At 42.2% G+C, this 23684-nt stretch overlaps 1 protein-coding gene and 1 long non-coding RNA gene across 3 annotated transcripts in view; one reads left to right on the top strand and one right to left on the bottom strand.

The window, feature by feature from the left end:
• Nucleotides 1-5394, bottom strand: part of PIP4K2A (phosphatidylinositol-5-phosphate 4-kinase type 2 alpha) — a 108039-nt gene extending 102645 nt beyond the window's left edge. The window contains exon 1 of one of the 2 annotated variants that reach the window (XM_053950854.1): nucleotides 5088-5394. In XM_053950854.1, coding sequence (XP_053806829.1) covers nucleotides 5088-5228 — 141 coding nt within the window. In that variant the 5' untranslated portion in view covers nucleotides 5229-5394. The remainder of the gene's footprint in view (nucleotides 1-5087) is intronic. The other variant, XM_053950840.1, reaches the window with a different exon arrangement.
• Nucleotides 5395-5500: 106 nt separating this feature from the next.
• On the top strand, nucleotides 5501-11293 carry LOC128794714 (uncharacterized). The gene is made up of 2 exons (XR_008433237.1): nucleotides 5501-6142; nucleotides 11136-11293. It is a non-coding gene; the product is annotated as an uncharacterized LOC128794714 (long non-coding RNA).
• Nucleotides 11294-23684: the final 12391 nt, after the last annotated feature.

Here is a 23684-nt window from a genome sequence, read left to right as displayed (position 1 = left end):
TCTTAGAAAGAGCCTTGTCCCATAGTCTAACACCACCTCCACTAAACAATTCAAAAGATGTTTTTTCCCAAGCTCACTATTGAAAATCTTGATTAATACCTTTAGTTTTACTTTGCCTTAGTTTTGAAAAGCCACTTATAACACAGCCGCAGCAGTGATGTTTTGCATTAAACACAAATAGTAAGAACACACCTGGCAAGTGATGAGTAGCTCTCCCCACCCCAAGACAGTTTCCAACCAACCTGTTGTACTGACAGCCAGTGCCATGAGTCAATATTATGGTTCCATATCCTCAGGGTGCCACCAGTCACATCATCATTTGAGACTATATTAAAAATATGGACACAGATGTTATCAATTCCTGTAACTTCTGAAGGCACACCACTAGTACTAAGTGCTGTGGGCTTGTTTCAGTCAACCAATCTCACCCTTTCTTTAACAGAAGCTAATCATAAACATGGAGTTTGTATTCCAGAGGGCATAACTTAGTTTTCAATTACTTTGGTTTCATCTTCCTACAGAAAAATTCAGTAACACTTTTTCAGTGTCATTTTCCTACATGTACCATGGGTCAGGACAAAGTTCCTAGGAGAGATGCTAGGTAAGTCAGGTCTAAGAAAAATGATTTACATCACAACCAAGAGGTTCCACTTTACCTAACAAGCTCTCCAGTGGATTGTTAAAACTTAAGGACAGGTATTAATTAACAAGTGAGCTACTTGTGTATTTGGATGAAAATTTGTAACAAGAAAGACCAGTATACTAGTTAAGAAAACCCCCAAACTGAAAACTGACTAGAAGACACATTTTATAGCTTTCTGCAGATACAGAAGCATTCTTAATGTGATCAAATATATCTTACTGCATGAGAGGGGGAGAAAGATGCATTTGCTTGTCATGCTTTTTCCCCCCCTCCCAGTTTCTGACTCTGAGGTGAAGGAATCCAAGAGGTACACTGATAGATTGACGTCCCACAGCTCTCTTTTCATTATTCTGTCCTGGTATTGCTCCACTTCTGTTAAAAATAAAGCAAGAATACAAGGAACAGTACAACAGTAGTGTCAAGCTCACAGTGCCTCATGTGAGCAGTTGGAGAAGGTCATGGAGTTCATTGGAGTGTTGAATTCTTTAGCCACAGAAAGTACACTCCTTCTGATGTACTCCACAAAGTGCTGGGGGGGAAGTAATTTTATCCATGTATTCTTGTTTCTCCACACTTGCTTATTAGGCAGCAAGCGCCATTGAGAAGTCAGGCACTGTTAAATTTCTGGATCAGCTTGTAATCATCCAAGAAACAGATGGTGATTACAGATTCCAGGGGCTGGGGGGGGGGGCTGTTTGGTTTTGGTTGGTTTTTTTTTTACTTATACAGTATGCTCAATAACTTCATTAGGCATTCATGCTCTTCTCCTAACTATATTTAATTTAATGGTTGACACAGTAGGCAAGCTCTCCAGCAGTCTGTTCTTTACCTCAAAATTAGTTACCAAAAAATCCACTTGTATTAGTTTTCTGCCATCTTTCAGGATGATGTTTTGAAGGACCTAAGCCTACAAATTCCTAGCTTTCCTAACAAGCTCCTAACAGAAGCAGGCAACTAATTCTAGTGAGAGCACATTCACCATCATTGTGCCTGGGATGATCATCATAGGATGAAGAAAACACAATCTGTGGCTTTCAATTTTAGGCACAAAAAACAAGTTATATGCCACCTTCCTTTCCTCTCCTTCCTACACTTATTGGAAATCCAGCAGCAGTGACAATATAGAGGTAAGAATGTTATTTACCACATCAGCTGTAAAATAAATACAATTATGGTGCTAGCTAAAAATATAGCTTTAAGTCATACTAACCACTGACTTTAAATATTTATTTCAGTAGCACAGCCAGATTATCTTTGACAGAGGGTAAAAGACCAAGATAAAATCAACTGTTAATGATGCAGATGCCTGCAAGATCCAAGCACTGACAATTAGTCTTTGCTGCTACAAGTCATCAGTATTACAATCAGATCTACAAAATGGGACACAGTTGCTTTCCCTTTCACTTAGCAGCAAGCTTCATTCTTCAGCATGTGTCAGAACACTGAGAAATGAATTTACAGCCGTGAATGTGAACACATTTTTTATTGCTTCGTAAGACATTGGGTAATGTTTGCATGGTTTCCTCTCACATGCCCTTTGAAATTTACTGAATTTGACTGTATTACCAAGCAGGATTTTGCATTAGGTATCTCTCTACTTCTACCTAAACAGCAACAGCAAATTACTTACCGTTTCTTGAATGTGTGGGTAATTGATAAGAACCTTGGGTCACAGACATGCCTCTGCAATTTTTTCCCCCCATTAAGAATTCACACCTCTCCTGTCAGCCCTCAGTTTTGTGACACCAGTGTTTAGGTTTTCCCTTTAGAGTCATGTTTCCTTCTAGGACAGGAGAGTTAAGACAACAGTTTGTTGGGGTTTTTTTCCCTTAACTTCTTCACATACAATTTCGAACTCTGAAAATCCTCCAAAACTCAACAATCAAGTATAGTCCAAAGACTAAAAAACCAATAAGCCTGCAGAAAACCAATATTTTTCCTTTATCTTCACAAAGCGTCTCCTTCCAAACCATGCAGCAATGTCAAAACGTAGGAACCGTATCTCAGCTTCACTGTTTCAATATATATACTTATTCCCCAAGACAGTTAGTAAGGCCCAGGCTTCTATTGTCTCATTAATTGACAGGCACCACAGGCAGTCTTAAACATAGTTTTTCAGATGATTACTGTGTTCTAAGTTTAATTATTCCCATCATGAACTATGATTTATGCTCTGTTCTTAGTCTGGCCTTTGCTTACGGATTTCTGTTTATTCTGCTGAGAAACCTAAGGATTCCTAATTCATGTTCTTAATTAATCCACACATATTATTTGTATTTCTCCCATGAGAAACTCTTATTTGTGATAACAGAGTTAAACCATGCTGTACACTTATTTTCATTTGCTGGACATTGCCATATGAAGCATTACAAAATGACAGGAAAAGCATCTAACAGAGGAGCCTGCAACACTTCAATGCTGCATTCTTGGCCAAGAAGAGATGTTTAATTTGGACGCATCAAATTAACCTTTTTTTCCATGCTCTCTCATTCAGCGGGATTTCACTTCCACAGGGCCTCCAAGCATTACTCATGACTACATTTTGCAGTGGGGTAAGGAAATGGAATGCCATGTGCAGAACACAACAGATATTCACACCTACAAGCATCACCTTCATGTGAATGTGAAGCCTCTTTTCTTTGAGCCGGTTGTGTTGCTGGTGTTGTTTTTTTTGAGCCTCTCCAATGAGAGGATTTCAGTTCACAATTCTGCATCTTCTGTGCATGAACCAACACACTTCATTACATTTTCTACTGAGAACAGCTATGCACACTACAGCACGTGACTGCAGGATGGTGAGGATTACATATGGTGTTGCATTTGTCACTATATACTTGGTTATTACTTGTAGTGAAGAGGTCTTTCCTCTAAAAGTAGTGGTATTTCCCCTGTGAACTCGCATAGCAACGAGCTGTTGTAAGAGGAAGATCTCTGCTTTCATCAGTGATCTCCCTCTCTCCTCAGGGAGACAGTGAACAGCCAGCACACGCAGCCATTCAGTACAAGTCTCTCACCCTGTAATTACTAGCTTGCTTTCTTTCATTAAAGAGGCCTGTTTGGGAATTTTCTATAACACTAGCCACTACAAAAGGAGCAAAAGAAATGTGTGTATTTAAGCCGAAATAAGGCAAACAGAATATCATGCACTTCCACAATTAAAGATATTTCTGCTTTGTAGAAAGTAATTACTGTCTTATCAGTTCATGACATAGGATGCCACTGCTTACAACTGACCTACAGAAAACTTGAAATCTTTTGTCACCATTACCTACCGACTCACAGTGCTACCTTAAACAGACTATTCAACTTCACTGAAGCTTCTCCTCTGTCTGGTACATACAGCCAAAGCATTTCCCCATGATCCTCACTTCATGCACTGTGCTGTTTAACACAGTCTAACAAGAGCTCAGTCGTGATGCACAGACTCCAGACTTTGGGCAAAAACTACTGAAACATCCAGAGGTAAAAAACTCACGGGATATGGATGCGTAGGAAACAAAAGGAATACCGAGTAAATACTACAGGCTGCTCTGTCGGTTTCATGCGACCGTTTCAAAATTTGTAGTCTGATCTCAAATTGCACACTGACATTCTTACAGGCTCGTTACTCAGCAGCAGACGTAACCCATGCAAACCCAATACAGGCGTACAGGCTTCGCTCCACCAGCAGAAGGGAATACGCTCTTTGCTCAACTGCCCTGATACCCGATTTCTGGCGATCTTTGGGCTCTACACTTTTAACCTGCCATGGTGGCTATTTAAAGATGCAAAGCTGCGACCTGAACCTCGTAATGCCCAAACCATGTGACATCTTTACCAGGCTCCTTATTTTAACGCAGACCAGCGCCCGGCCGGGGGTTCTCCGGGAGCCCGGGCCGCCCGTCCCCGCAGGGTGATGGAGCACTTCGCAAATGGTGCAGTTCTGCCGCCTTACCACACCAAGCCCTTCCTCCTCCCCTCCCCCGCGCACACTGGCAGCGGACACTTGCCGAAGCGAACCGCACGGACACGGGACGAACTTGGCCAGTTCCCACTGATAACCGGGATTTTTCCCAACTGCAGCACATCCATGCGACGCCCGCGCGCGGCCGGCGGCAGGAGCGGAGCTATTCGGGCTCCGCTCGCAGCACCGTCCCCTCCCGGGCACCTCCCGCCCGCTGCCACCGAGCGGAACCGCGGGGCCAAAGGGCGGACACGGGCTACCGCAGGCATCCCGCACGGCCCCCGCACATCACCCGCGCCCGGGCAGGGCACTGCAGCCGCTCCGCGCCGCACACCCCAGGCTCGGTAACGCGCTCCCGGCCCCGCCGGGCGAGGGGCAGCAGCCGGCGGGGGGCTCCCGGCGGCACGTGCCTGCCCCGGTCCCGCCCGTGCCCCCGCAGCCCCCCGGTGCGATGCCCCAGCGCGACGGGCTGGCTTGTGTGGGTCGAACGGCGGCGCTTACCGAGTGGTTGACCCCCCACATGAGGACGCTGAGCAGCGGGTCGCTAGCCCGGAACAACTTCACTTTTTGCGCCACGAAGTGCTTTTTCTTGGTCTTGGTTTTACTCGCCATGACGGGCACGACGCTGCTGGGGGCCGCCATGGCGCTGCCGGCGGCAGAGGTGGAAGGGGCTGGTGTGGGGCAGAGCGGTGGGCGGGCAGGAGCGATCAGCGCCGCAGCCCCGCGGGCAAGCGGGCGGCGGGCGGGCAGCCGCGGGACGCCGGGCGCATCCCGGCCTGGCGGCTGAAATGGCCCCGCTCGGCGCGGCGGCCCCGCCCCGCCCCCCCCGCGGGGAGCGGCCGCCGCCCGCCCGCCACGCACCGCGCGCCCGCCCCGCCCCCGCGGGAACCGCGGAGCGCCGGCTCTGCCGCCCCACTGCGCATGTTCCCCGCGCGCGGCGCCTGCGCGGCCGCGGGCAGCGAGGCAGGAGGGCCGCCCGCGCCTCCCTCCCCTCAGGGAGAGGGGCCTGCGGAGGTGGGCGCTGCCTCGGCCCCGCCCCCGGGAGAAAGTGGTTCTAGTCCGCTGCCCTCTCGCCCTCACGCCCATCGCCAGTCCTCTGAGGAACCGAACCTCCCATCGCCCTACTCTTTAGCTAGCTAGTCGCTCACACCGTAACTTCGAACAGTTTGTGTGATAGTTACTCCGGTTCCAGTTCCCTCTGTAAGGGATCTGTAGGAATGAGAGGGATCTCTGCGGCAGGGCTTTGCCTGCTGCTCCCGCCCCAGCTCGGCTCCCTGAGCAGAGCGGTTCCTTACAGCCGCCGTGCAGCAAATGCAGAAAGCTCGGTCCCCTGCGAGAGTATTGCACCCCTATGACCTCACTGTGCTGTTACACCCCCATCAGAATGTTTCTTGATTGTCTCCATGGCCACAGAGGATGTGGTCAGTGACAGGCAACATCCTGCAAAGGCACATCTGCCCAGCTTAGAAATATCAAACACTGCATAAGTTTTGCTCCGCTGTACGATGAGGAACTCAATGACATCTGCCGTCACTGTTTGGGGCCAGTACCCACAGGTAACATAGAGCATACATCTCCTGTGCCTTTACAATAAGTCATACAGCAGCTTCTGAATAATACAAACTGACCTGCCTGCTGTAGATCTTGCTTTGTTCATCAGCTGAAGCTTCAGCAAGGTGACCAGATCCTTAGGGAGAAGCAAGAGCAGGGCAGCTCCATGAGGTGGACAAACCACAAGTGAGGGTTCCCACTGCAACCAGTGCCCTCAGTGACAAGGCACGGGCGCAGCGGGCCCACACTCAGTGGGCAGGGTGCTGGCAAGAGCACACATCACATCAGCAGTCCCAGAGAAGCTGAGGTGATGAACCAGGTCCATCCAGGAAGGCACAACGTAGGCACAGGATCTATCCAGGGCCAGAAACAGAGGTGCAGGCAAGCTGCCTATGAGAGAGGCCCAAGGTATAACCGGAACATGGAGCTGGAGACAGGTATACCTACAACGTAGCTCAGGCAAAGACCTAAACTGTGCCCTGCCTGAGCTTAAGTGGAGGTCCTGGGCAGAATGTGTTCCCAGGTGTGGCTGTTCAGGGAAGCTAAGGTCAATACATGAGTCTGGGACCCTAACACAGGCTTACATAAATTTAAAAATGTGTTGCAAGTCTCCATTTCTCTTTTGCCATTGTGATCTCAACAGCAAAGTTATTTATCATTCTGGAATCCAAAGCAGTAATGTTTAATCTCCCTCCTGCATAGAAGCAGTTACTGGGATTTCTTATATGGTCCCTTGCCTTCATCTTATGGAGAGTAGGACGAAACAGAGATGTATTTAATTTTCTGTCCATTTTTTTTTTTTTTGCCCAGCAGAATTACTTAGGAGTTACAGAGATACTCAACTGTAATTTTTGTTCTTGAAAATGGATTCAACAACAAAAAAATCCCTTATATTCTGCTGCAGTCAATGGAAGCAGCTGAGTTGTCAGCACCTTTGAATAAAAGCAGGTCACTTAGATGCCTAAATATAGATTTGAAGTCAGACTTTCGGAAGAGTTCAGTACACATTTTATCCCTTACATTACACTTAGAACATGACATCTGAGCATTGTGCAATGCTGCACACATCAACATGGCTAACATCTGCCACATATGTGTCTTTCTTCATCTTTCCAGAGTAAATCCATATAGTGAAACATTTTGGTTTATAAATAATAAAAATACAGAAGGCTGAAGAAGGAGATTGCTCTTCTGGAAAGAGTCTGGAAGAGTCATCTTGGCATAGATTCTAAAGAGCTCTTCTCTGCAAATATGAGTTCTCACTAAGGAAGGTTTTTTATCAGAAGAACAGAAGATGTTGACCATAACAATTACAGCAAAATTTTAAAAATTCAGAGGCCTGGGCTATCTACATGACAAGGTCTGAGGCAAAGATTTGTCCTCTTCAATTTTAGGTGTCACAAACAAAGATGGTTGCCTGTACTTGCCTTTCCTGTAGGAACCACTGTGGGCACAGGTTTTCCACTGAATCCACGAGACAGATGCAGCTGAACTCAGGGGTCACTTGAAGAGACAAAACTTGATTACATTTGCAGCCTACACTCCTCTTGGGATGTCTTTCCCTCAATTGTAATCCTATCCCTTAAAATAGAACAGAGGCTGAGGCCCTTCAGCCAATGCCCACCGTAAAAATTTTCCCAGTCCACTTCTTGCAGCCTAGACATCCCTCTCAAACCTCTTTTAACTCACCTTCCGCTGGAGCTCCAGGCTCTCTCTCCCCCAGTTCTAGCAGTGACCCTGAGGGAAAATGTAATTTTATGCTGAATCACAATGCAGGGTCCCCAGCCATTGCCCACACCAAAACATTGTCACAGCCACGTTCTTCTCACAGTCTACCCTTTCCTTTGACATGTTCCCTTTTTAAGCTCCCTCCGTCTGCAGCTGTAGGCTCTCTCTGTCCAAATGCCTACCTTAACACTAAGACAGATCTTTAGACCAGGTCCCCCAACCAGTGCCCTCAATAAAATATTCTCTCTGCCACATTAGCTCTACCCCACACCTTTTTTTTTTTTTTAAGATCTGCTTTCTACCTCCATTCCAGCTGCAGCTCCAGGTCCTCTGTGTCTCATAGCTCTAACCTTAAGCCTCAAACAAACCATATGCTGGGCTTTGGATGTGGTGCCAGTGCCCACACCAGGAAGTTCTTGCTGCCAAATTCTTCTGGCAGCCTACACTTCCCTGGGACAGTCACTTTCTAGCCCTGAGCCAGCTGCAGCTGTTGTCTCTTTCCTTCTGTCAAACATAACCTCAAACTTCACCCTACACCTTTATGTTATGTTATGTTGAGCCTTAGACCAGGCCCCTCAGCCATTGCTTCCACCACCAAGTTTTTGCAGGCAAGCTATCCTTGTGGCCCAAGCTTTTCACTATCAGCTGCTCTCAAGCTCCCCTTCATCTGCAGCTCTAGGCTCTCTTTGGCTCCCAGCACCAGCCCTAACCCTCACACAAGCTGTATGTTAGACTTCAGACCAGGACTGCAGAACACCAGTCACATCAAAAATTTCTTGCAACAAAGTTCTTCTTGCACCCCAGGTGTGCTAGGCCTGTTCTAACTGCAGCAGTACACTCTCTTGTCAAAAATAACCTCAGTTGTAACTCCAACCATAAGAGTAGGCTGGGCCTCAGACCAGGCAGCCCTGCCAAGTTCCTTGAACTTAGACTTCCCCTTAAAAGCCCTTCTCTAACTCTTCTCCTGCTGGAATTCTATGCTCTTTCTCCCAGCCTTAACTCTAATCCTGATGTAAACATAATCAAATGCTGTCACCCCCCTTTTAATTCCCAAACCAAAACAGTCTCCCAGCCAAGTTCTCTTTGCAGCCCACCTCCTTTCTAACTCAACTCTCAGTGCCACTCTGGGCTCTCTTTCTTTTAACCCTAATTTTAAGCCTAGCCTCTACTGGATTTGCATGGCAAGGTTTTGGTTGTGCAGGGGGCTATAGGGGTGGCCTCTGTGAGAAGACGCCAACCCACACTGGAGCAGTCGGCTCCTGAAGGACTTGCATCCTGTGGAAATGGCCCATGCTAAAGCACTTTGTGAATTACAGCCTTTGGGAAGGACTCATGTAGGAGAAGTTCATGGAGAACTGTCTCCTGTAGGAGGGACCTTACATTGGAGCAGGGGAGGAAGAAGGAGAATGGAGCAGCAATGACAGTGTGTAATGATCTGACCACAGGCACCCATTCCCCCACTGGGGGAAAAGATAGATAAAATTGGCAGTGAAGTTGAATCTGGATAGGAGGCTCCCCCTGTCCAGTTGAGGAGGGGAGTGATAGCGTAACTTGATGGGCACCTGATATCCAGCCAAGGTCAACCCATCTCAGGCATATCAATAAACCCAACCCAAGGCTGAGTCTTGGGCTACAATTTACCTTGGGCTAGGTGAAACAGAAAACTTCTGGGAACAAAATTCTACTTGCAGCTAACACTTCCAGTTATCCATTCTTTCACAGTTCCATTGCAGCAGAAGCTCATGGCTCCCCCTCTCAAGCCTAACCCTGATTTTACTCTCAGAGACTGAGCTTCAGACATGACCCTCAGCCACTGCCCAGAATAAGAAGTTCTTGAGGCCAATTTCTCTTTGCAGCCCACCCTTCACTTTGAGAGCTCTCTTCTAGCCTCTTCCAACTAGCCTCTTCTTGCCTTCCCCATAGTTTTCTCTTTTTCTCAGCCCTAACCATGGCCACAGGATGAGCCTTAGACCAGGATACCCCACCAATGTCCACACCAAAACACTTTCCCTTCCAAATTCTCTCTGCACTGTTTTTCTCTGAATCTCCTTTGTAAACCCATTCCAACTGAAGATGCAGACTGTCCTTCCCTCGACCCTAATTCTAACTGTACCCTAATCCTTATTGTAAGCTAAGCCTTGGAGACAGGCTCTCTACAGAGAGAGCAAGCACACAATCCAGGTCTTTTCTTTGTTCCCTTATGCCTTAGGGACAGTTTTATACAGGTGTGAAGGAAGTTTTATTCATACAACCTGTCATGACATGGAAGTTGTATTTCAGTCCATTAACAGATTTTTTTCCAGCATGACACTGTGAGTATATGTCACAGTCAGCATTCATGGTACCTATACAGAAATGGGAGATTAAAGACCTGCTGGAACAGTATTTAAACACTTCAGAGCTAAGACTAAACCTGGCACTGTGTTGCCTGTAATGCCCATGGAGAGACATCTCCATTAGGAACCTGGTTTCGTGATGGACTTGGGAGTGCTAGGTTAATAGGTAGACTAGTTCTTAGAGGTATTTTTCAACCTAAATGACTCTATAATTCTATCTCTTGGATCACATATCTCCACAACTGCATTCATGCTGCATTGCAGGCAACACTGCATGTTTCACTTCACAGATAACTGGTGAACAAACTAACTTAAATGTTGTGATGATGGTCCAGATACTAACAAAAAAATGAAGGGCCAAGATGTGACTGTAAAACCTCTTTTGACGTTTCAGTGAGTCCTTAGCTACATCTTAGAAACCTAGTCAGGGTCTAGTTCCCATGTAAAGCACTTAGGAAAATGGAGGAGGAGATGAATTCTCTGGGTTACTGTGCATTTCAAATCCTGACTGGCAGTTCCTACTCAACTTCAAAGAAATCCACACCTCAATATATACAAGTGTTTGAGACTTTGAATGTCCAGTTTCTTGATAACTGAATGTAAAGCTTTTGCACTCCACAAGGACTGAAAAAAAGAGCACAACCAGAGCAAACTCACATTGCTTGGAAACCTTATTAAAGAGTTGTGATGCCACCAGTGGAATAAGCTGATCTTTTTGCAAGCACAGAATGTACTCTGCCTCTCATGATGTAGCTTACTATCTTTAATAGAACAGAGTGCATGTAGAAACATCAATGGAGACCAAAAGGAAGAGCTTCTAGGCTTGTAAAACATAACAAAGTAGGCTTGGGGTAAACTATTTATTTTGCATTGTCCAGTCTGCTCCATTTGTTCTGCCATTAGTACTAAAATTCCCACTTTGTCCCATTTTTAGGTGCAAGATACTCCCAACTGGAAACTGGTGGACAAGGGAGAGAGAAGAATTGTAAACAATCTAGCAAGACTGTGCTAATGAATGGCTGCCCTTGACTGACTTCATCAACAGTTAGAATAAATTAAAACAGGAGCGTGAGCTCTCACCTTCAATTTGAAGGAAGGCCTGGGATTAACCATGATTTAGCAAGCTTGCTTCTAAAATCTGTGTGCTCTTTGTGGTGCTTGCCACAGAGTTTTGTTTATCACGGTTGTTTAAACATAAAACTCATTTGTTATTTTATTTCAGTATGAAAAAGTATATGAATCACTTGCTTTTTCTCTCACTGGTCACCCAGAGCATTTCTGCTGGTGAGTTAGGGTCTCCAGTTTGAAGGACAGGGATATCACATAGTTTGTGAGGCTTTGCCTAGCTACTGGAAGGTAATATTCCTCTTTACAATTATTTTCTGCAGCTGCAAAGAACAGAAGGCTCACAGAGTTTCCCTGGGCCGACTGCCATAGAAACTAATTTCAGCTAAGGCAGACTCATAAATTGTTCCATTACTCCATAAATTGGTCTGGGCACATGTCACTTCAAGCCAAGCTGGGTTGCTTGAAATCTACCCTGTAGTTCTGAAATGCTGCCACTTTTTTAAAAGAACATGTCTTAAAGACATGATGAAAATAAATAATGTCTGAAATCAGTTCATATGCAACAAGAGCACAAAACCTACAAGGATGTCAAATTATTAACCATTACTTTTTTTTTTTTTTTTTTGGAAATACAAAAAGACCAGACCAAATATTTTTAAGACAAATACTTTCCTTCATTTGTAAAGCAGAAAAGGATAAATAAAAATGCAGACTCCTTAATTGCTCCATATTCAGAAGAACAAGTCAATCTATATGGGGGGATGATTACTGGATACATATGTTTACAGGCAGAAAGCATTGCCTGCAATTTTCGGATGTGCCATTAAGAGCTACAGGATTCACAGAATTTCACAGTATTACAGAAGATTCCAAGTGGTCTATGGAACAAAATTTAAAATACAAATTCAAAATTGTTAAAATTAATTTGCAAAGATAAATGTAATGATTTCTTAAGCCAAAAGGATTCTGACATTTCATTTTAAGCACTACCAGTTTATTTTTGTTCCTCAACAGGAAGCACAGAACAAAACCAAAGCCCTGCAAAGAGATTATCAGCTCAAATTTGAGATCAGGCAACTAACATAAGTGGTGCTTTCTTTTTTTTTGTTGGTTTTTTTTTTTAAGAGTGAAAACATAGCATCCCACTTCAGTCTAGGCTTGGGAAATTAGTACAGCCAGGTGCAGCTCCTGTAGTCACAATCCTAAAAACAGTGGAAGCCAGGACAGCTGATTTTCACCTTGTTCGGCTCTCCATAAACAAGCCAACTAAGTGTCCCTACGATCAGCATCCAGGAGAAGCAGTGTCCATTTTCATTAAAACAAAGTCAATTCTCCAAGGCAGAGAAATGCAAAACCCAACTGTCCTGCTCCCTCTGGGGCCCTCTGCTTCCCTTTTATGACTTCCCCACTTCGGCAGCACAGCTGCCAGTTCCACCTCCCAGCAGTTTAACAAGCCACAACTGCCAGGTTTTGCAGCTTATATGGTCTTTAAGGGCTAACCTCTTCCTTTTTCTGTAGAAAAGTCTTTTAACCCTTTTTAGGTTTGCAGGGCCTAGAGTTCAATTTTGTGAGTTGTTTGTGTGCAGCTTTCCAGAGTAATTGAGATTTTCCAGTGTCTCTCTGGAGATTCAACTCCTACTTTATCAGGTCTTATCAGCTGGGAAATTGCAGAACTGTTCCTGTATATTGTTACTTCAGCTGGGGGGTTAGAGGGCAGTATATACAATATATAAACCTTTTTTTTTCCCAGAAAATTCCTCAAACTTATTAGATTTCACTATTAAAATAATGATATTTTACAAAAGGCATCAAATATAAGCTTAATAAGAACATTCTGTATATACATTTTCTTGTTTACTCTTCAACTTGAAAGGGGTTTTGCTCAACATCAGGTAATAAATGTAAATTTGAATAATCTATTAATTGCTCTTGTGCCAGTATAAAAGCTTTCTTTTTCTTTTTTTTCCCCCAAAATATGCTCTTTATCGTATTGAAAAAAAATTAAGCTTCCTCTACCTGCTTTTAATAACCCTTAAAACATAAAAGGATACACAATTGAATAATAGATTGAGAAATAAGAGGCAGTATTTAATTCGTTAATTGCACAACCTTTAATAAAAAATGCTTGGTACAGAGTTTTGTAGAAAACCCCAAACACTGTAGGTTCCATTTTTCCTCTAGCTGTTATATTTATAATTTTCAAAATTTCAGAAGATTTTTCAGTTCATAGCCCAGAAATACAGATTCCTTAGCAGCTGCCATTTTAGCATTTTGTGCTTACTGTGGTTAATCACAGGAACTACAATAGATGAAGAGCTGTCACAGAATTACAGTTGTTCCCACGTGTTCTAATTTGGACAGTTGTCCCTGGAACTGCAGATTTTGTTTTGAGAAAAGGTTATGCTTGTGCATTCTTTCAGTGTTGCTTTAGAACATTCTAGCATTCTTCTGCTTGAGACCTTGAAACACTCCACTGATAACAATTAGGTTAGCCCTGGAAATTCTCCTGAAAGTCACAGAAAAGTAAGATACAGAGTTTTCAAAGCTCAATTTACAGAAGCATCCTTTTATTTTGAATGCCTCCATTCAAAACCTCAGATACCAAGACCCCAAGTGCTGACAACAATAACTGAACTCTGAAGCTCTAGTAGACCTTGTGAAAATCAGGTCTCCCATGTATCTAAACAGTATCTTTACAGTATCTAAACAAAGTAACAAGTAAACTTCCGCCCAATTTACACCGAATGAAATCCCATGGTCACCATTGCACCACCTATCACTTTGATCCATTCCTGTTCTGAAATCTCCAAAGAAGGAAATCCTGCAACCTTTCCAGTATTTGGCCACCTGCACAGGGGAAACATTTTTTCAGTATATCTAATAAGAATTCTAAATTATCCAACTTGTGGCTGCTGCTGCTTGTCCTGTTACTGGACTCCTCTGCAAAGAGCCTGGTTCTGTCTTCTCTGTGCTCCTCTCCCATTAAGTGTTTGGAACCAGCAGTAGGACCTTCTCTTTGTCTTCATTTCTCACAGCTGAACACACCCAGGTGTGTCTGCTCTCACAAGCACATCATGCAGCTCCATAGCTGTCCTGGTGGCTCCCCACTGCACCTGCCCCACTATGTCAATGCTTTTCTTGTCCTGCATACCCCAAAAGAGACACCTCAGATACAGCCTCAGAACTACTGAACAGAGGGCAATAAATGCTTTCCAGACAAGCAGCTACATTGTTGTTATAGCAACCTATTTAATCTATCCCAGATGCAAGATCCCAGACCTCATTTGCCCTTGAACTTCATGAGTTTCTGTCAGATCATTCTCCAGTCTGCCCAGATTCTTTGAACCACAGCTGCTGCCTCCAATGTCATATTGCCTACAAAATTGCTGAGAGTGCACTCCATCCCACCACCCAGGTCTTGAATGAAGATATTGAACAGTGTTATCCCCACTATGAATCCCTGAGGGAGGCCACTTGTACAACCAGTCACCAGTTCTGCTTCATACTGTTGATTGCAACTCTTCCAGCATGGTGGTCCAGCTGATTTTCTACCCCTGCTATCATCCACTTACAGCATCCATACGCCACTAATTTGGCTCTAAGGAGATAATGGGAAACCATATCAAAGGCTTTGCTAGAATCAAAGTACACAACATTCACTGCTCCTCCCTTCATCCCAGAGCGAATCATCTCATCACAGAAGGCAATCAGGTTGTTCAGGTATAATTTACTCTTGATAATTTTGTGCTGGCTGTTCTCAATCACCTTCTTATCTTTCCTGTGCTTGGAAGTGCTTGTAGGAGACTCAGTATGTAACATTCCCAGGGAGTGCAGCTCAGCGGAGTGGCCTGTACAGCCTCAAATTCTCCTTGTCCTTCTCAAAGATGGTTATGTGCTTGCCTTCTTTCTTTCTGGCTTCTTTGTAATATATTACTATTTTAGTCCATAAAAAAAAAAACTACAATGGACCCATATATGCTATTAGAGGGTTAAAATGGATCAGGTCTCTCTTTTATGGAAATTATTTATTCTAATGTAAGAAACTTAAAATATTTAGATTTCAGGAAATTGTGATGTGGTTCTGCTAGACAAACTTCTACCCTAGATAACAATCTTGTCTCAAATTCTTTTGATTTACATGAAAAATACACATTTTCCAAAAAGTATTCTGTAAAAAAATGAAAACTACACATAGTAACCTCCTTAAATCACGTTCCATTACTTAAAAAACTTCCCCAATGCCAAAAGATATTTAAAATATTGCTTTAAAAAAAATAAATGCAAACTATCAGCTTTCTAAATACCAGAATACAAAAGGAAAGAAAACAAATTATGTACTTGTCCATCTAACAACTTTGTAATTACTATATAAAGCTCAAAGGATTTCAGAGAAGAACAAACTGATTTCTCATGTGACCAGAAGGAAGATCAGTGTAAGAGCTACTTAGGCACAAGACCAAAAGAGATTCAAGTGATATCTCCAAGAAACTGCACAAAATGCTGTAGACCAGAAGAGAAAGGTGTTTGAGTGCATGGTAATGTGCTGCAAACCTGTGCTTGGACTTGTCTTTGAAAGGTCTATGCAGCTGCAAGTCACAAGGCCACCACTGCTCTACATGAGGCCATGGTAATAGTTTTGTTCAGTTTACTAAAACTCTTTGCTCTTGTACATGTTTGAAAGTACACATGTATGAGGCCTGATCTACTAATTTCTTTTTTGCTAATGTTTTGTCATTAGATAAGTAGTGTAACGTTTAATGTAAATAGTTATCCAGGTGCAGAGGTAACTGCAACTGTTTACACTAAACAATTTTACTAGCAAAAGAAGGTTATTTCCAGTTCTTAGGAGAAGTTGCTACACTCTAAGAGCACCTTTTTACATGTATGACATTTTCTACCCTCAGATATTGTAGTGCTTTGCCTGTTCTGGTTTAAAAGAGTATGCTGAACAGAATTATTACAGCTATCCTAGAGCTGAGGAGGTGCCTCTTTGCCCAAGGTTTCTTCCTTGGTAAGCTTTAGCAGTGGAGGTGGCACTTCCTGGTGATCATGGGAATGATAAGACACTGCTCAGTCTGCATGTGTGGCTTGGTGTCAGTAACCAGAGTCCTGGTGTGAGATTAATTAGCAGGGATTATCAGTTGTTCAAGCACTGTGACCTGTGTGCAGACAAAGCTTCATTATATGTCATAGAAAACTTCATAGCAGTCTTCAGCAATACATCCCACAGGTTTGTTATCAAAGCTAACAGGTTTTAGGTTCTCTGAGTTTCACCAGGGAAGTATGACAATTTCCAGAAATTCAGCTTTGAAGAAAGCCAGTGGTCCCATGAGAAAAAAAAAGATGCCATTGTAGGTAGGACCTGGATCAGTTTGTTTGCTCCAAATTGATTCTGTTACATCACTACCAATCTGTAGTAGAGGACTTGGGAAGCTAGATATGGCCAGGACTAGGAGTAGCACCATTTACATTGCAGATATTGTTTTGACAAGTAAATGAAAGTAGACTTGCCCCATTTTTCATTGGGGGCAAGTTTTAAAAATTGTAAAAATATGGCCAAATAATATGTCGTGTTTTATTTTAAAGTGACACAATATAAGCATGCGATTCATAATAGTTTAAAATTGGTTATTAGTGTATTCTGTGTTGTTTTTAACTACCTTCCTTATTTTTTTTTCCTTTTGATGTTCAAGAATTCAGTTTGTATTTATTTTGTATGAGAGCAAAATCCAGCAGAGTGGGATGACAATTGACATAACACAGAGGAAGTGAGGGTATAGAATTATCTATGTGAGTTACTATAAGCAAAAAAGAATGTCTTTTCTAAGCACTGAATGTACTTTAACCCTAGCTAGTTCCTTTTCTCACAAAAGAAAAAAAAAAGACCATAGCTCCTTTAAAATCAAAGAAGCTACAGTGATTAGTTCCAGGAGAGCATCTTATCTGTGATTAAAGTAGACTTGGTGATTGATTCATTCTGGGGGGTAGGGGGTGTTGAGGGGGGGAGGAATGAAATCACAGGTGAACAAATATATATGCCCAAAGCTCGCTCTCTAAAGTAAATGGGTTTACATGTGTGGATTAGAGGGCAGAAAATGGAAGCAGAAGAAGAAATACCACAAACCACAGTTAATTTGGCCCTCCACTTTCTTATACTGTCGCTGTTTCTGCACTTGGAGATGAAGCTGCAGCCACATTTCCTCTGCAAGGCAAGCAGAAAGGGTAGCTGAGATGCTTGCAAACTGCAGAGTTAAGTGCAGCACTGCAGGAGTTTTCATACTGATGAAAATGTCAGTTTTTTGATGTTAGGTACTGCACAGTTCTGCAGAAAGTAAGGCAGAGTTCCCATCCTGTGTTGAAGAAGACAACAAGGAAGCCAAGAGGCTTTGTTTTTCTTTGAAGCAAGGATAAACAGAGGCTGTCTACAAATGAAATATTCACATGTTCCAGTATGTTTTTCAGTTCCTTAAATAACTATAGTTTGGTTTCAGCTCAAGTGTGAGAAATGTTTTAAACTCCCATGCCATTGAAGAAAAAGGCTCCAAGGCCTAAAGGCTGTGCTGAGTACAGAATCAGGGTATTGGTGACACTGGACCAATACTACACTTACTGTTGCAGACACTTATAAAATCAGTATTTACTCACAGAAAATTGTCCAAAAAATAAGAATCAGACATGCTTAAATATTTGTAATGGGGCAAAAAACCTTTTCCATCCGACTTGCTGTTTGCAGACCATGGTTTCTGCTCAGGTCCTGCTGGGAAAGAAAGGAGAAGAAAGAAAACCTGGGGCAGATTGTGGAGTCTTTTCTATTTCCAAATTAGAGAAAACACCAGTAAATATGACTATGTAAGCTAATATTTTTGTGCTTTTCTGTGTTAATCTTTTCTGTGTTATTTTGGCTGCTGAGTATTGCAAAGGAGAGGCTTTAGCCATCCTTATACATAGTCAGCTCTTCACTAATTGTCAGGCAGAATCTATTTTTCAAGATCATTATCTGACTACCAAAGAATAGTGTTAAGACACCATTAAAATTTTACAAGAAAATACTATTTCTTGTCATTTAGTGCTTGCACAACTAGGCAGAAACATACACACAAATACATAAGTCAGAAACACCGTTATAGTGAAGAGCTCAAAAAAAGGGAAATGGAGGAGAGACAAGTACATAATATAATGAAGAGGGAGGGAGAAAGCAGTGGGTGTTTTCTTTCCTCTTCTGCATGCTCTTCGTGACAAGAAAATTACTTTGGAAGTTTAGGCACCAGATATTAAAAAAAAAAAAGTAGCAGAAAAACCATGAATGAGACTGTTCTTTTGAAACAAGAATTACCTTATAAATTACATTAAATATTTTCTACTGGGACAGCAGGTGTCATGAAGTATGACATCAAAGTGACCCACTGTCAGATAGCAAGTTGTGTTTCCCCTTTTGCTCAGAGAAAAGAAACAATTTGTGTGGCTTATCATGTCAGTATTTTATTAATTTGCTTTCTTATCCATTGGTGGGATGTTTTTTATCAGTTACTAGGTTCCTCTTGGCTCTGTGCTCCATTATGTTCACTTGCAGAAAGTAGTATTAGCTTGAAACACATCTCTCAAGAAGATGTATTTCTCTAAGCATTCCAATAATCCTGAAATATTGTTGCTTCCAACAGTTTCTAAGGAAAAGTAGGAAAAAAGCCAAGTCAGAGTATCTTTTGGATGAGAAACTATTTAAAAATATATGTAGTCTTTTGTACGTTAATTTGGTTTCTATGAAGAGAGCAGTGTTTGCATGTCAGGGAGCAGAGTGTATGGTACAGGAGTGGTTTGTGCTGTGGTTAACCCTAACAGGCTGGAGTGGAAAATGTGAGTCCCTCTGTGCCATGCATGGAGAGCTGCACGGGCCAGCTCTTCACTGCCCACAGGAGTGTCACAGGCACCATTCCCTGACAGTACTCCCTGTCTAGCTTCAGTGTATCCCAGCTGGTACTCACAGAGATTATATACTAAGTTCCTACCATTCTTCCAAATACCACACCACTTGTTAGGTAATAATAGCAGTAGTACCTAAGCAGTAATTATGGATATAGCAATAGTAAACATTGAAAAGATAAAAATATTCTCCAATGAAACTTATAGAGAAAGTAATTTCTCTACACTGCAGCCCTGAGATTATTCCCAAGTGTTTCAATAATAATGCTTTAACAATTGCAGGCTACAGTCTAACAAAGTGGGTAGATACATTAAATATAAATGAATGTAGAATATATGTGGAAATTTACAGCCATGTAAAAAACGTAAGTATAAGGGATTAGAGTTGATGGCTGAACCAGTTAAAAGCTTCCATTGCTAAAGGTTCCGCCACTGTCCTGGAGAGTTTCATAACCAAATGGAAAATTTCACATGAGTTTTATGTTAATAGAAAATTTTAAGATTTAAAATCTCATTCCTGAATACTGTCTATTAATATGCAGGCATATTTCCCATGATGTCCAGGTGAAATTTTTCAAGCTTAAAAGTAATGATCAATCTCAAAAATCAGCTTCCTATTTGGAGATTCCTTTTCTCTTTTTCTCCACTTATTCCTGAATCTCGGAGTTCAGCTGCATAAATGGTGCCCCCACTGACTTCATCTGGTGAACTGACTGGGCTGGACCTCAGTAAAGAGTTTTCATCACACCCAAAGTCCTTTCAGAAAGATGAGCTCTGGGCTGTAGGAGGTAGTGAAGTACTGTAACAATATTTCAACCACTTCAGTAAAGAGTCATCTCACCAAATATATACAAAGGAGGGATCGGAGGAGTAAGAAAGTGTCAGTGATTACACATTTCTCACCTGAGCAGAAGTGCACTTGAAAAACATTCAGATAAAAAGAACTACCTGAAAAAGAGCTATCCTATGCTAAAGCTACTTAAAGCTCGTACCTAAAGTGAAGAAAATGTGAATAATGGCATCTGAGGACTGGTTCTTTTGATTTTTACTCAGGAAAATCACTCTGATTGAGGAGAATTTTACCAAAAGCATGAGATCCATTGGGTGCCTTGGGGTTTACTTACACTGGTCTTGGCAAAACCATTTTTGCCTTGAAAATAAAAATTGATGGCTTAAAGGAAAGGTGCTATTCCAAAAGGAGGTAAGCCCTTGGGCCACTATGAAGTCAGATACAGCAGGGTCTCAGTGCATAGCAAGTGACCACAGCATGGGAAGCTGCTGTAATGAAAAAAAGAGGGAACAGGCAGCCCAAATGTCTGAAATTAAATGAAACCGTGCACCTTCTATCTCTAAGGCTAGAAACAACCAGTTTGGGCATTCTTAGCTTCCTGACAGGGAGACATTTCCAACATTGTGGAAATTTCCAGAATGGATATTTTGCCTGCTGAGAGAAACCTGAAGTTTTAGCTGACAGGACATATAAGACCTGCTGCTATCTTAGGAAAAGTTCATAATGTATCCCAAAGGAAGTTACTAATATTATTTAGTATTTATGTATTATATGAGCTTTTTAAAGCATGGAACAAATTACAGTTGATTTCTTAATTAACTGTTTCTCAGCAGATGGGGAAAACAGACATTGAGAGGTTAGAAAAAATTTGCCATACAAGTAAATGGCAGTCAGGAACATGAATCAGTATCTTCTGGCAAACAGGGCACAAGTCTTTGCCAGTCTGTGACAATATGGGCGAATCAGTGCTTGCTTGCTCCTGTTTGCCTCCTGCCAAGAGGCAGTGTTTTATGCTTGCCCAGAGGCCCCTCATCCTGGCATGTGGGATAGTCTCGCCACAGCCACTGGTCTACCCCAGTCCTCTTTACCCAGTGAAGGACTTTATTGTTCATGTATAAAAAAGCCTTAAGTTCAAGCTTCTTTCTTCACACCATTGTCAAAACCCTTAGAGATCTGATCCAAAGTAATTAGGTTTACTAATGCCTTTTAATCCTCAACCCTTTTAGTAATATTCTAAAAAGTTATATTGTTTATCAGATTATTTACGTGATTCAAATTCTTAATTTCTTGAGATCTCTGAATTTCAGCCAATGCAGTTCAGGTACAATGGACAACTGTTTAGTACAATCATCTTAAACAGTCTACAACCTATGGCTTGGTTTGCTCTGTTCAAATCTGTTAAGTTTTCCCCTTTCAGGCTGGAATCTGTTTTGTATGTCTCTCTGGATGACACACAACCTTTAAAGGCCATTTAAAAACACCTCTCTGATGCCCTCCCTTTTTCTGTAGAGAACACTCACTTCATTGCCATCTGGGGACGCCAACACCAACACTTACCCTACTATGAGGGGAGATGTCATGTTGCAAGCTCAGCCCCTTAGTCTTGATTTCTGACAAACCAGCAGGAGGTCTAATTGTACCTAGTGGGACAATTGCTGATGTTACAGAAGGACTTGATTTGGGGTTCCAAAGCATTGTTGTCTGTATTAAAATCTAGATCTTTGGGAACAGTTTTCCCAAGCTAAAATTGGACTACTCAATTCTTAAAACATTTCCATGTCAGGAGAAGCCCAACTTCAGTGAGTCCCAAATCTGAAAATTTCTGCAGGTATTCAAAGCATTTCTCATAAAACCACTTGGCCATTTCAGGGGAGCAACATACCATCTCTCAGCTTTACATGAATTCATTTTACTCCTAGAAAACTTATTATGAAATAAAAAACATTATTCTTGGCATAATTGCAGAAGAACTTCCCTCTTGTAAATATTCAGAAACTTTCTGGATATGTTCCTGGGCAATTGGCTTTTGGTGTCCCTGCTTGAGCAGAGGGGTTAGATCAGATGACTTCCAGAGGTCCTTTCTAACTTTAACAACTATAAACATGTCACTAACAAATCTTTTGACTTAACTTTCACTTATGCTGCAGTTCCATCACAACTTAGCAACTCTTCACCCCTCACCCCTCCCACCCTGTTCCCCCTTCCCTCCCTTGTGCTACCACTGCTGCATGGTTCAGCCTGGGGAGATCCAGCTCAGAAAACCATCACTTTTTATGCTTGAGTAAGTCTCTGAACTGGTACACTGTGGATCAGATGAGTACCAACACCAGCACAAGAGAGAGGTGAGGAGGTAGGCAGGGTAATTTATCAGGGAATCACAGCCTCAGGCATACTTTGAGGTGTGTTTTGGCCACAATAGCCAGGAGCCATCTCATCAGCACTACACCTCTAAAACACCATCCTTAGGAGTATGTTCTTTTTCAGTAAACATCCTGTTTCTCAAACAGTAAACTCGGAAGTTTTCTGTTTGCCATTGGATATGCAGAGAGAGTCAAAAATTTTTAAGACCCTTCCATTTCTCTACAGACACCGTATTTCTCTGTCTCTGTATCTCTTTTATTATACTGTGATTAAGGGTATGAATTAATTGCTCAGCATCTGTGAGAATGAAATGGAATAACCCGAAATTTGCTTGAGACCTCCTGTGATGTGCAAAGTTCTATTTCTTCCACTCTTTTGTTTTAGGAATAGATATTTAGACATATTTCACAGTAGTTTCACTAATTTTGAGAATTACATGTAATTAAAATGTTACTGCATGGAAGTTTCAACCTTTTGAGATTAGCGGCATCTTACAAATATCATGCACACTGTGATGATACTGCAGTTTTGGTTTCAGAGGCCAGTGTGGCACACTGCCTCTCTGTCCCATTTGTACACTTTGAAACATTGCTGCTTTTTTGCACTTTCAGAGGCTTGGATGCATCCTTTCCTTGCAAACAGCCAAGTTTGGACACCTCATTCTCCAAACAGTGCTATTAAAATCAAAGAATGCTAATGGCTAAATAAGGTGTAACTCAATATTGCTAAATTAATGAGAATATACCCTTCATCTTTTGCAATATAGGAACCTGCTGCAGTGCTGCCTACAAATTTGTCAAAAGAAAAGATACTCAAAAAACATGAGAACCACATTGGTTCTAACAGATTATAACTAATCTGAATCTGCCTTAGCCATAGCAAAGCAAGTAGCTTTTCCATGTCTTATTTTAAAGGAATTGTAAAAAGAACCACAAAGACCACCTTCCTCCACCACACATACAGTAATATTGTTTCTTACCCTTTCTAAAGATTTGGAAAAAAAAAAAGGGGAATGATTCAGTATTACCTGTCATACTTGTAATGTATAAATTGATGTTGTAAGGGCAGCTTAGGGAACAGATACTCAGGGCGTGCAAAGGGACTGAGCAGTTACTCATGTGCTGTGTTTTTCCCTTCATATTTCCCTGCACACCTAGGGTAATTGCATTCAAATTGTACTTCATCCTTTTGTTCTGTTCAGGTCTGATCCCAGTTTTTAAATGGAAAAATGTATTAATAGAGCCATAATCATATTGCTCCCCCTGGTTCCAATAGCTTTGGAAGAGCTGCATTTCATACATTATATGTAACCAAATTAAAAGGCTCAAATTTTTTGTGTGTGATTTC

This window comes from Vidua chalybeata, chromosome 1 (assembly GCF_026979565.1).
Source record: "Vidua chalybeata isolate OUT-0048 chromosome 1, bVidCha1 merged haplotype, whole genome shotgun sequence".
Taxonomy (NCBI): domain Eukaryota; kingdom Metazoa; phylum Chordata; class Aves; order Passeriformes; family Viduidae; genus Vidua; species Vidua chalybeata.
Note: the sequence above shows the minus strand (reverse complement) of the source record. Positions and strands in the feature narration are given on the sequence as shown.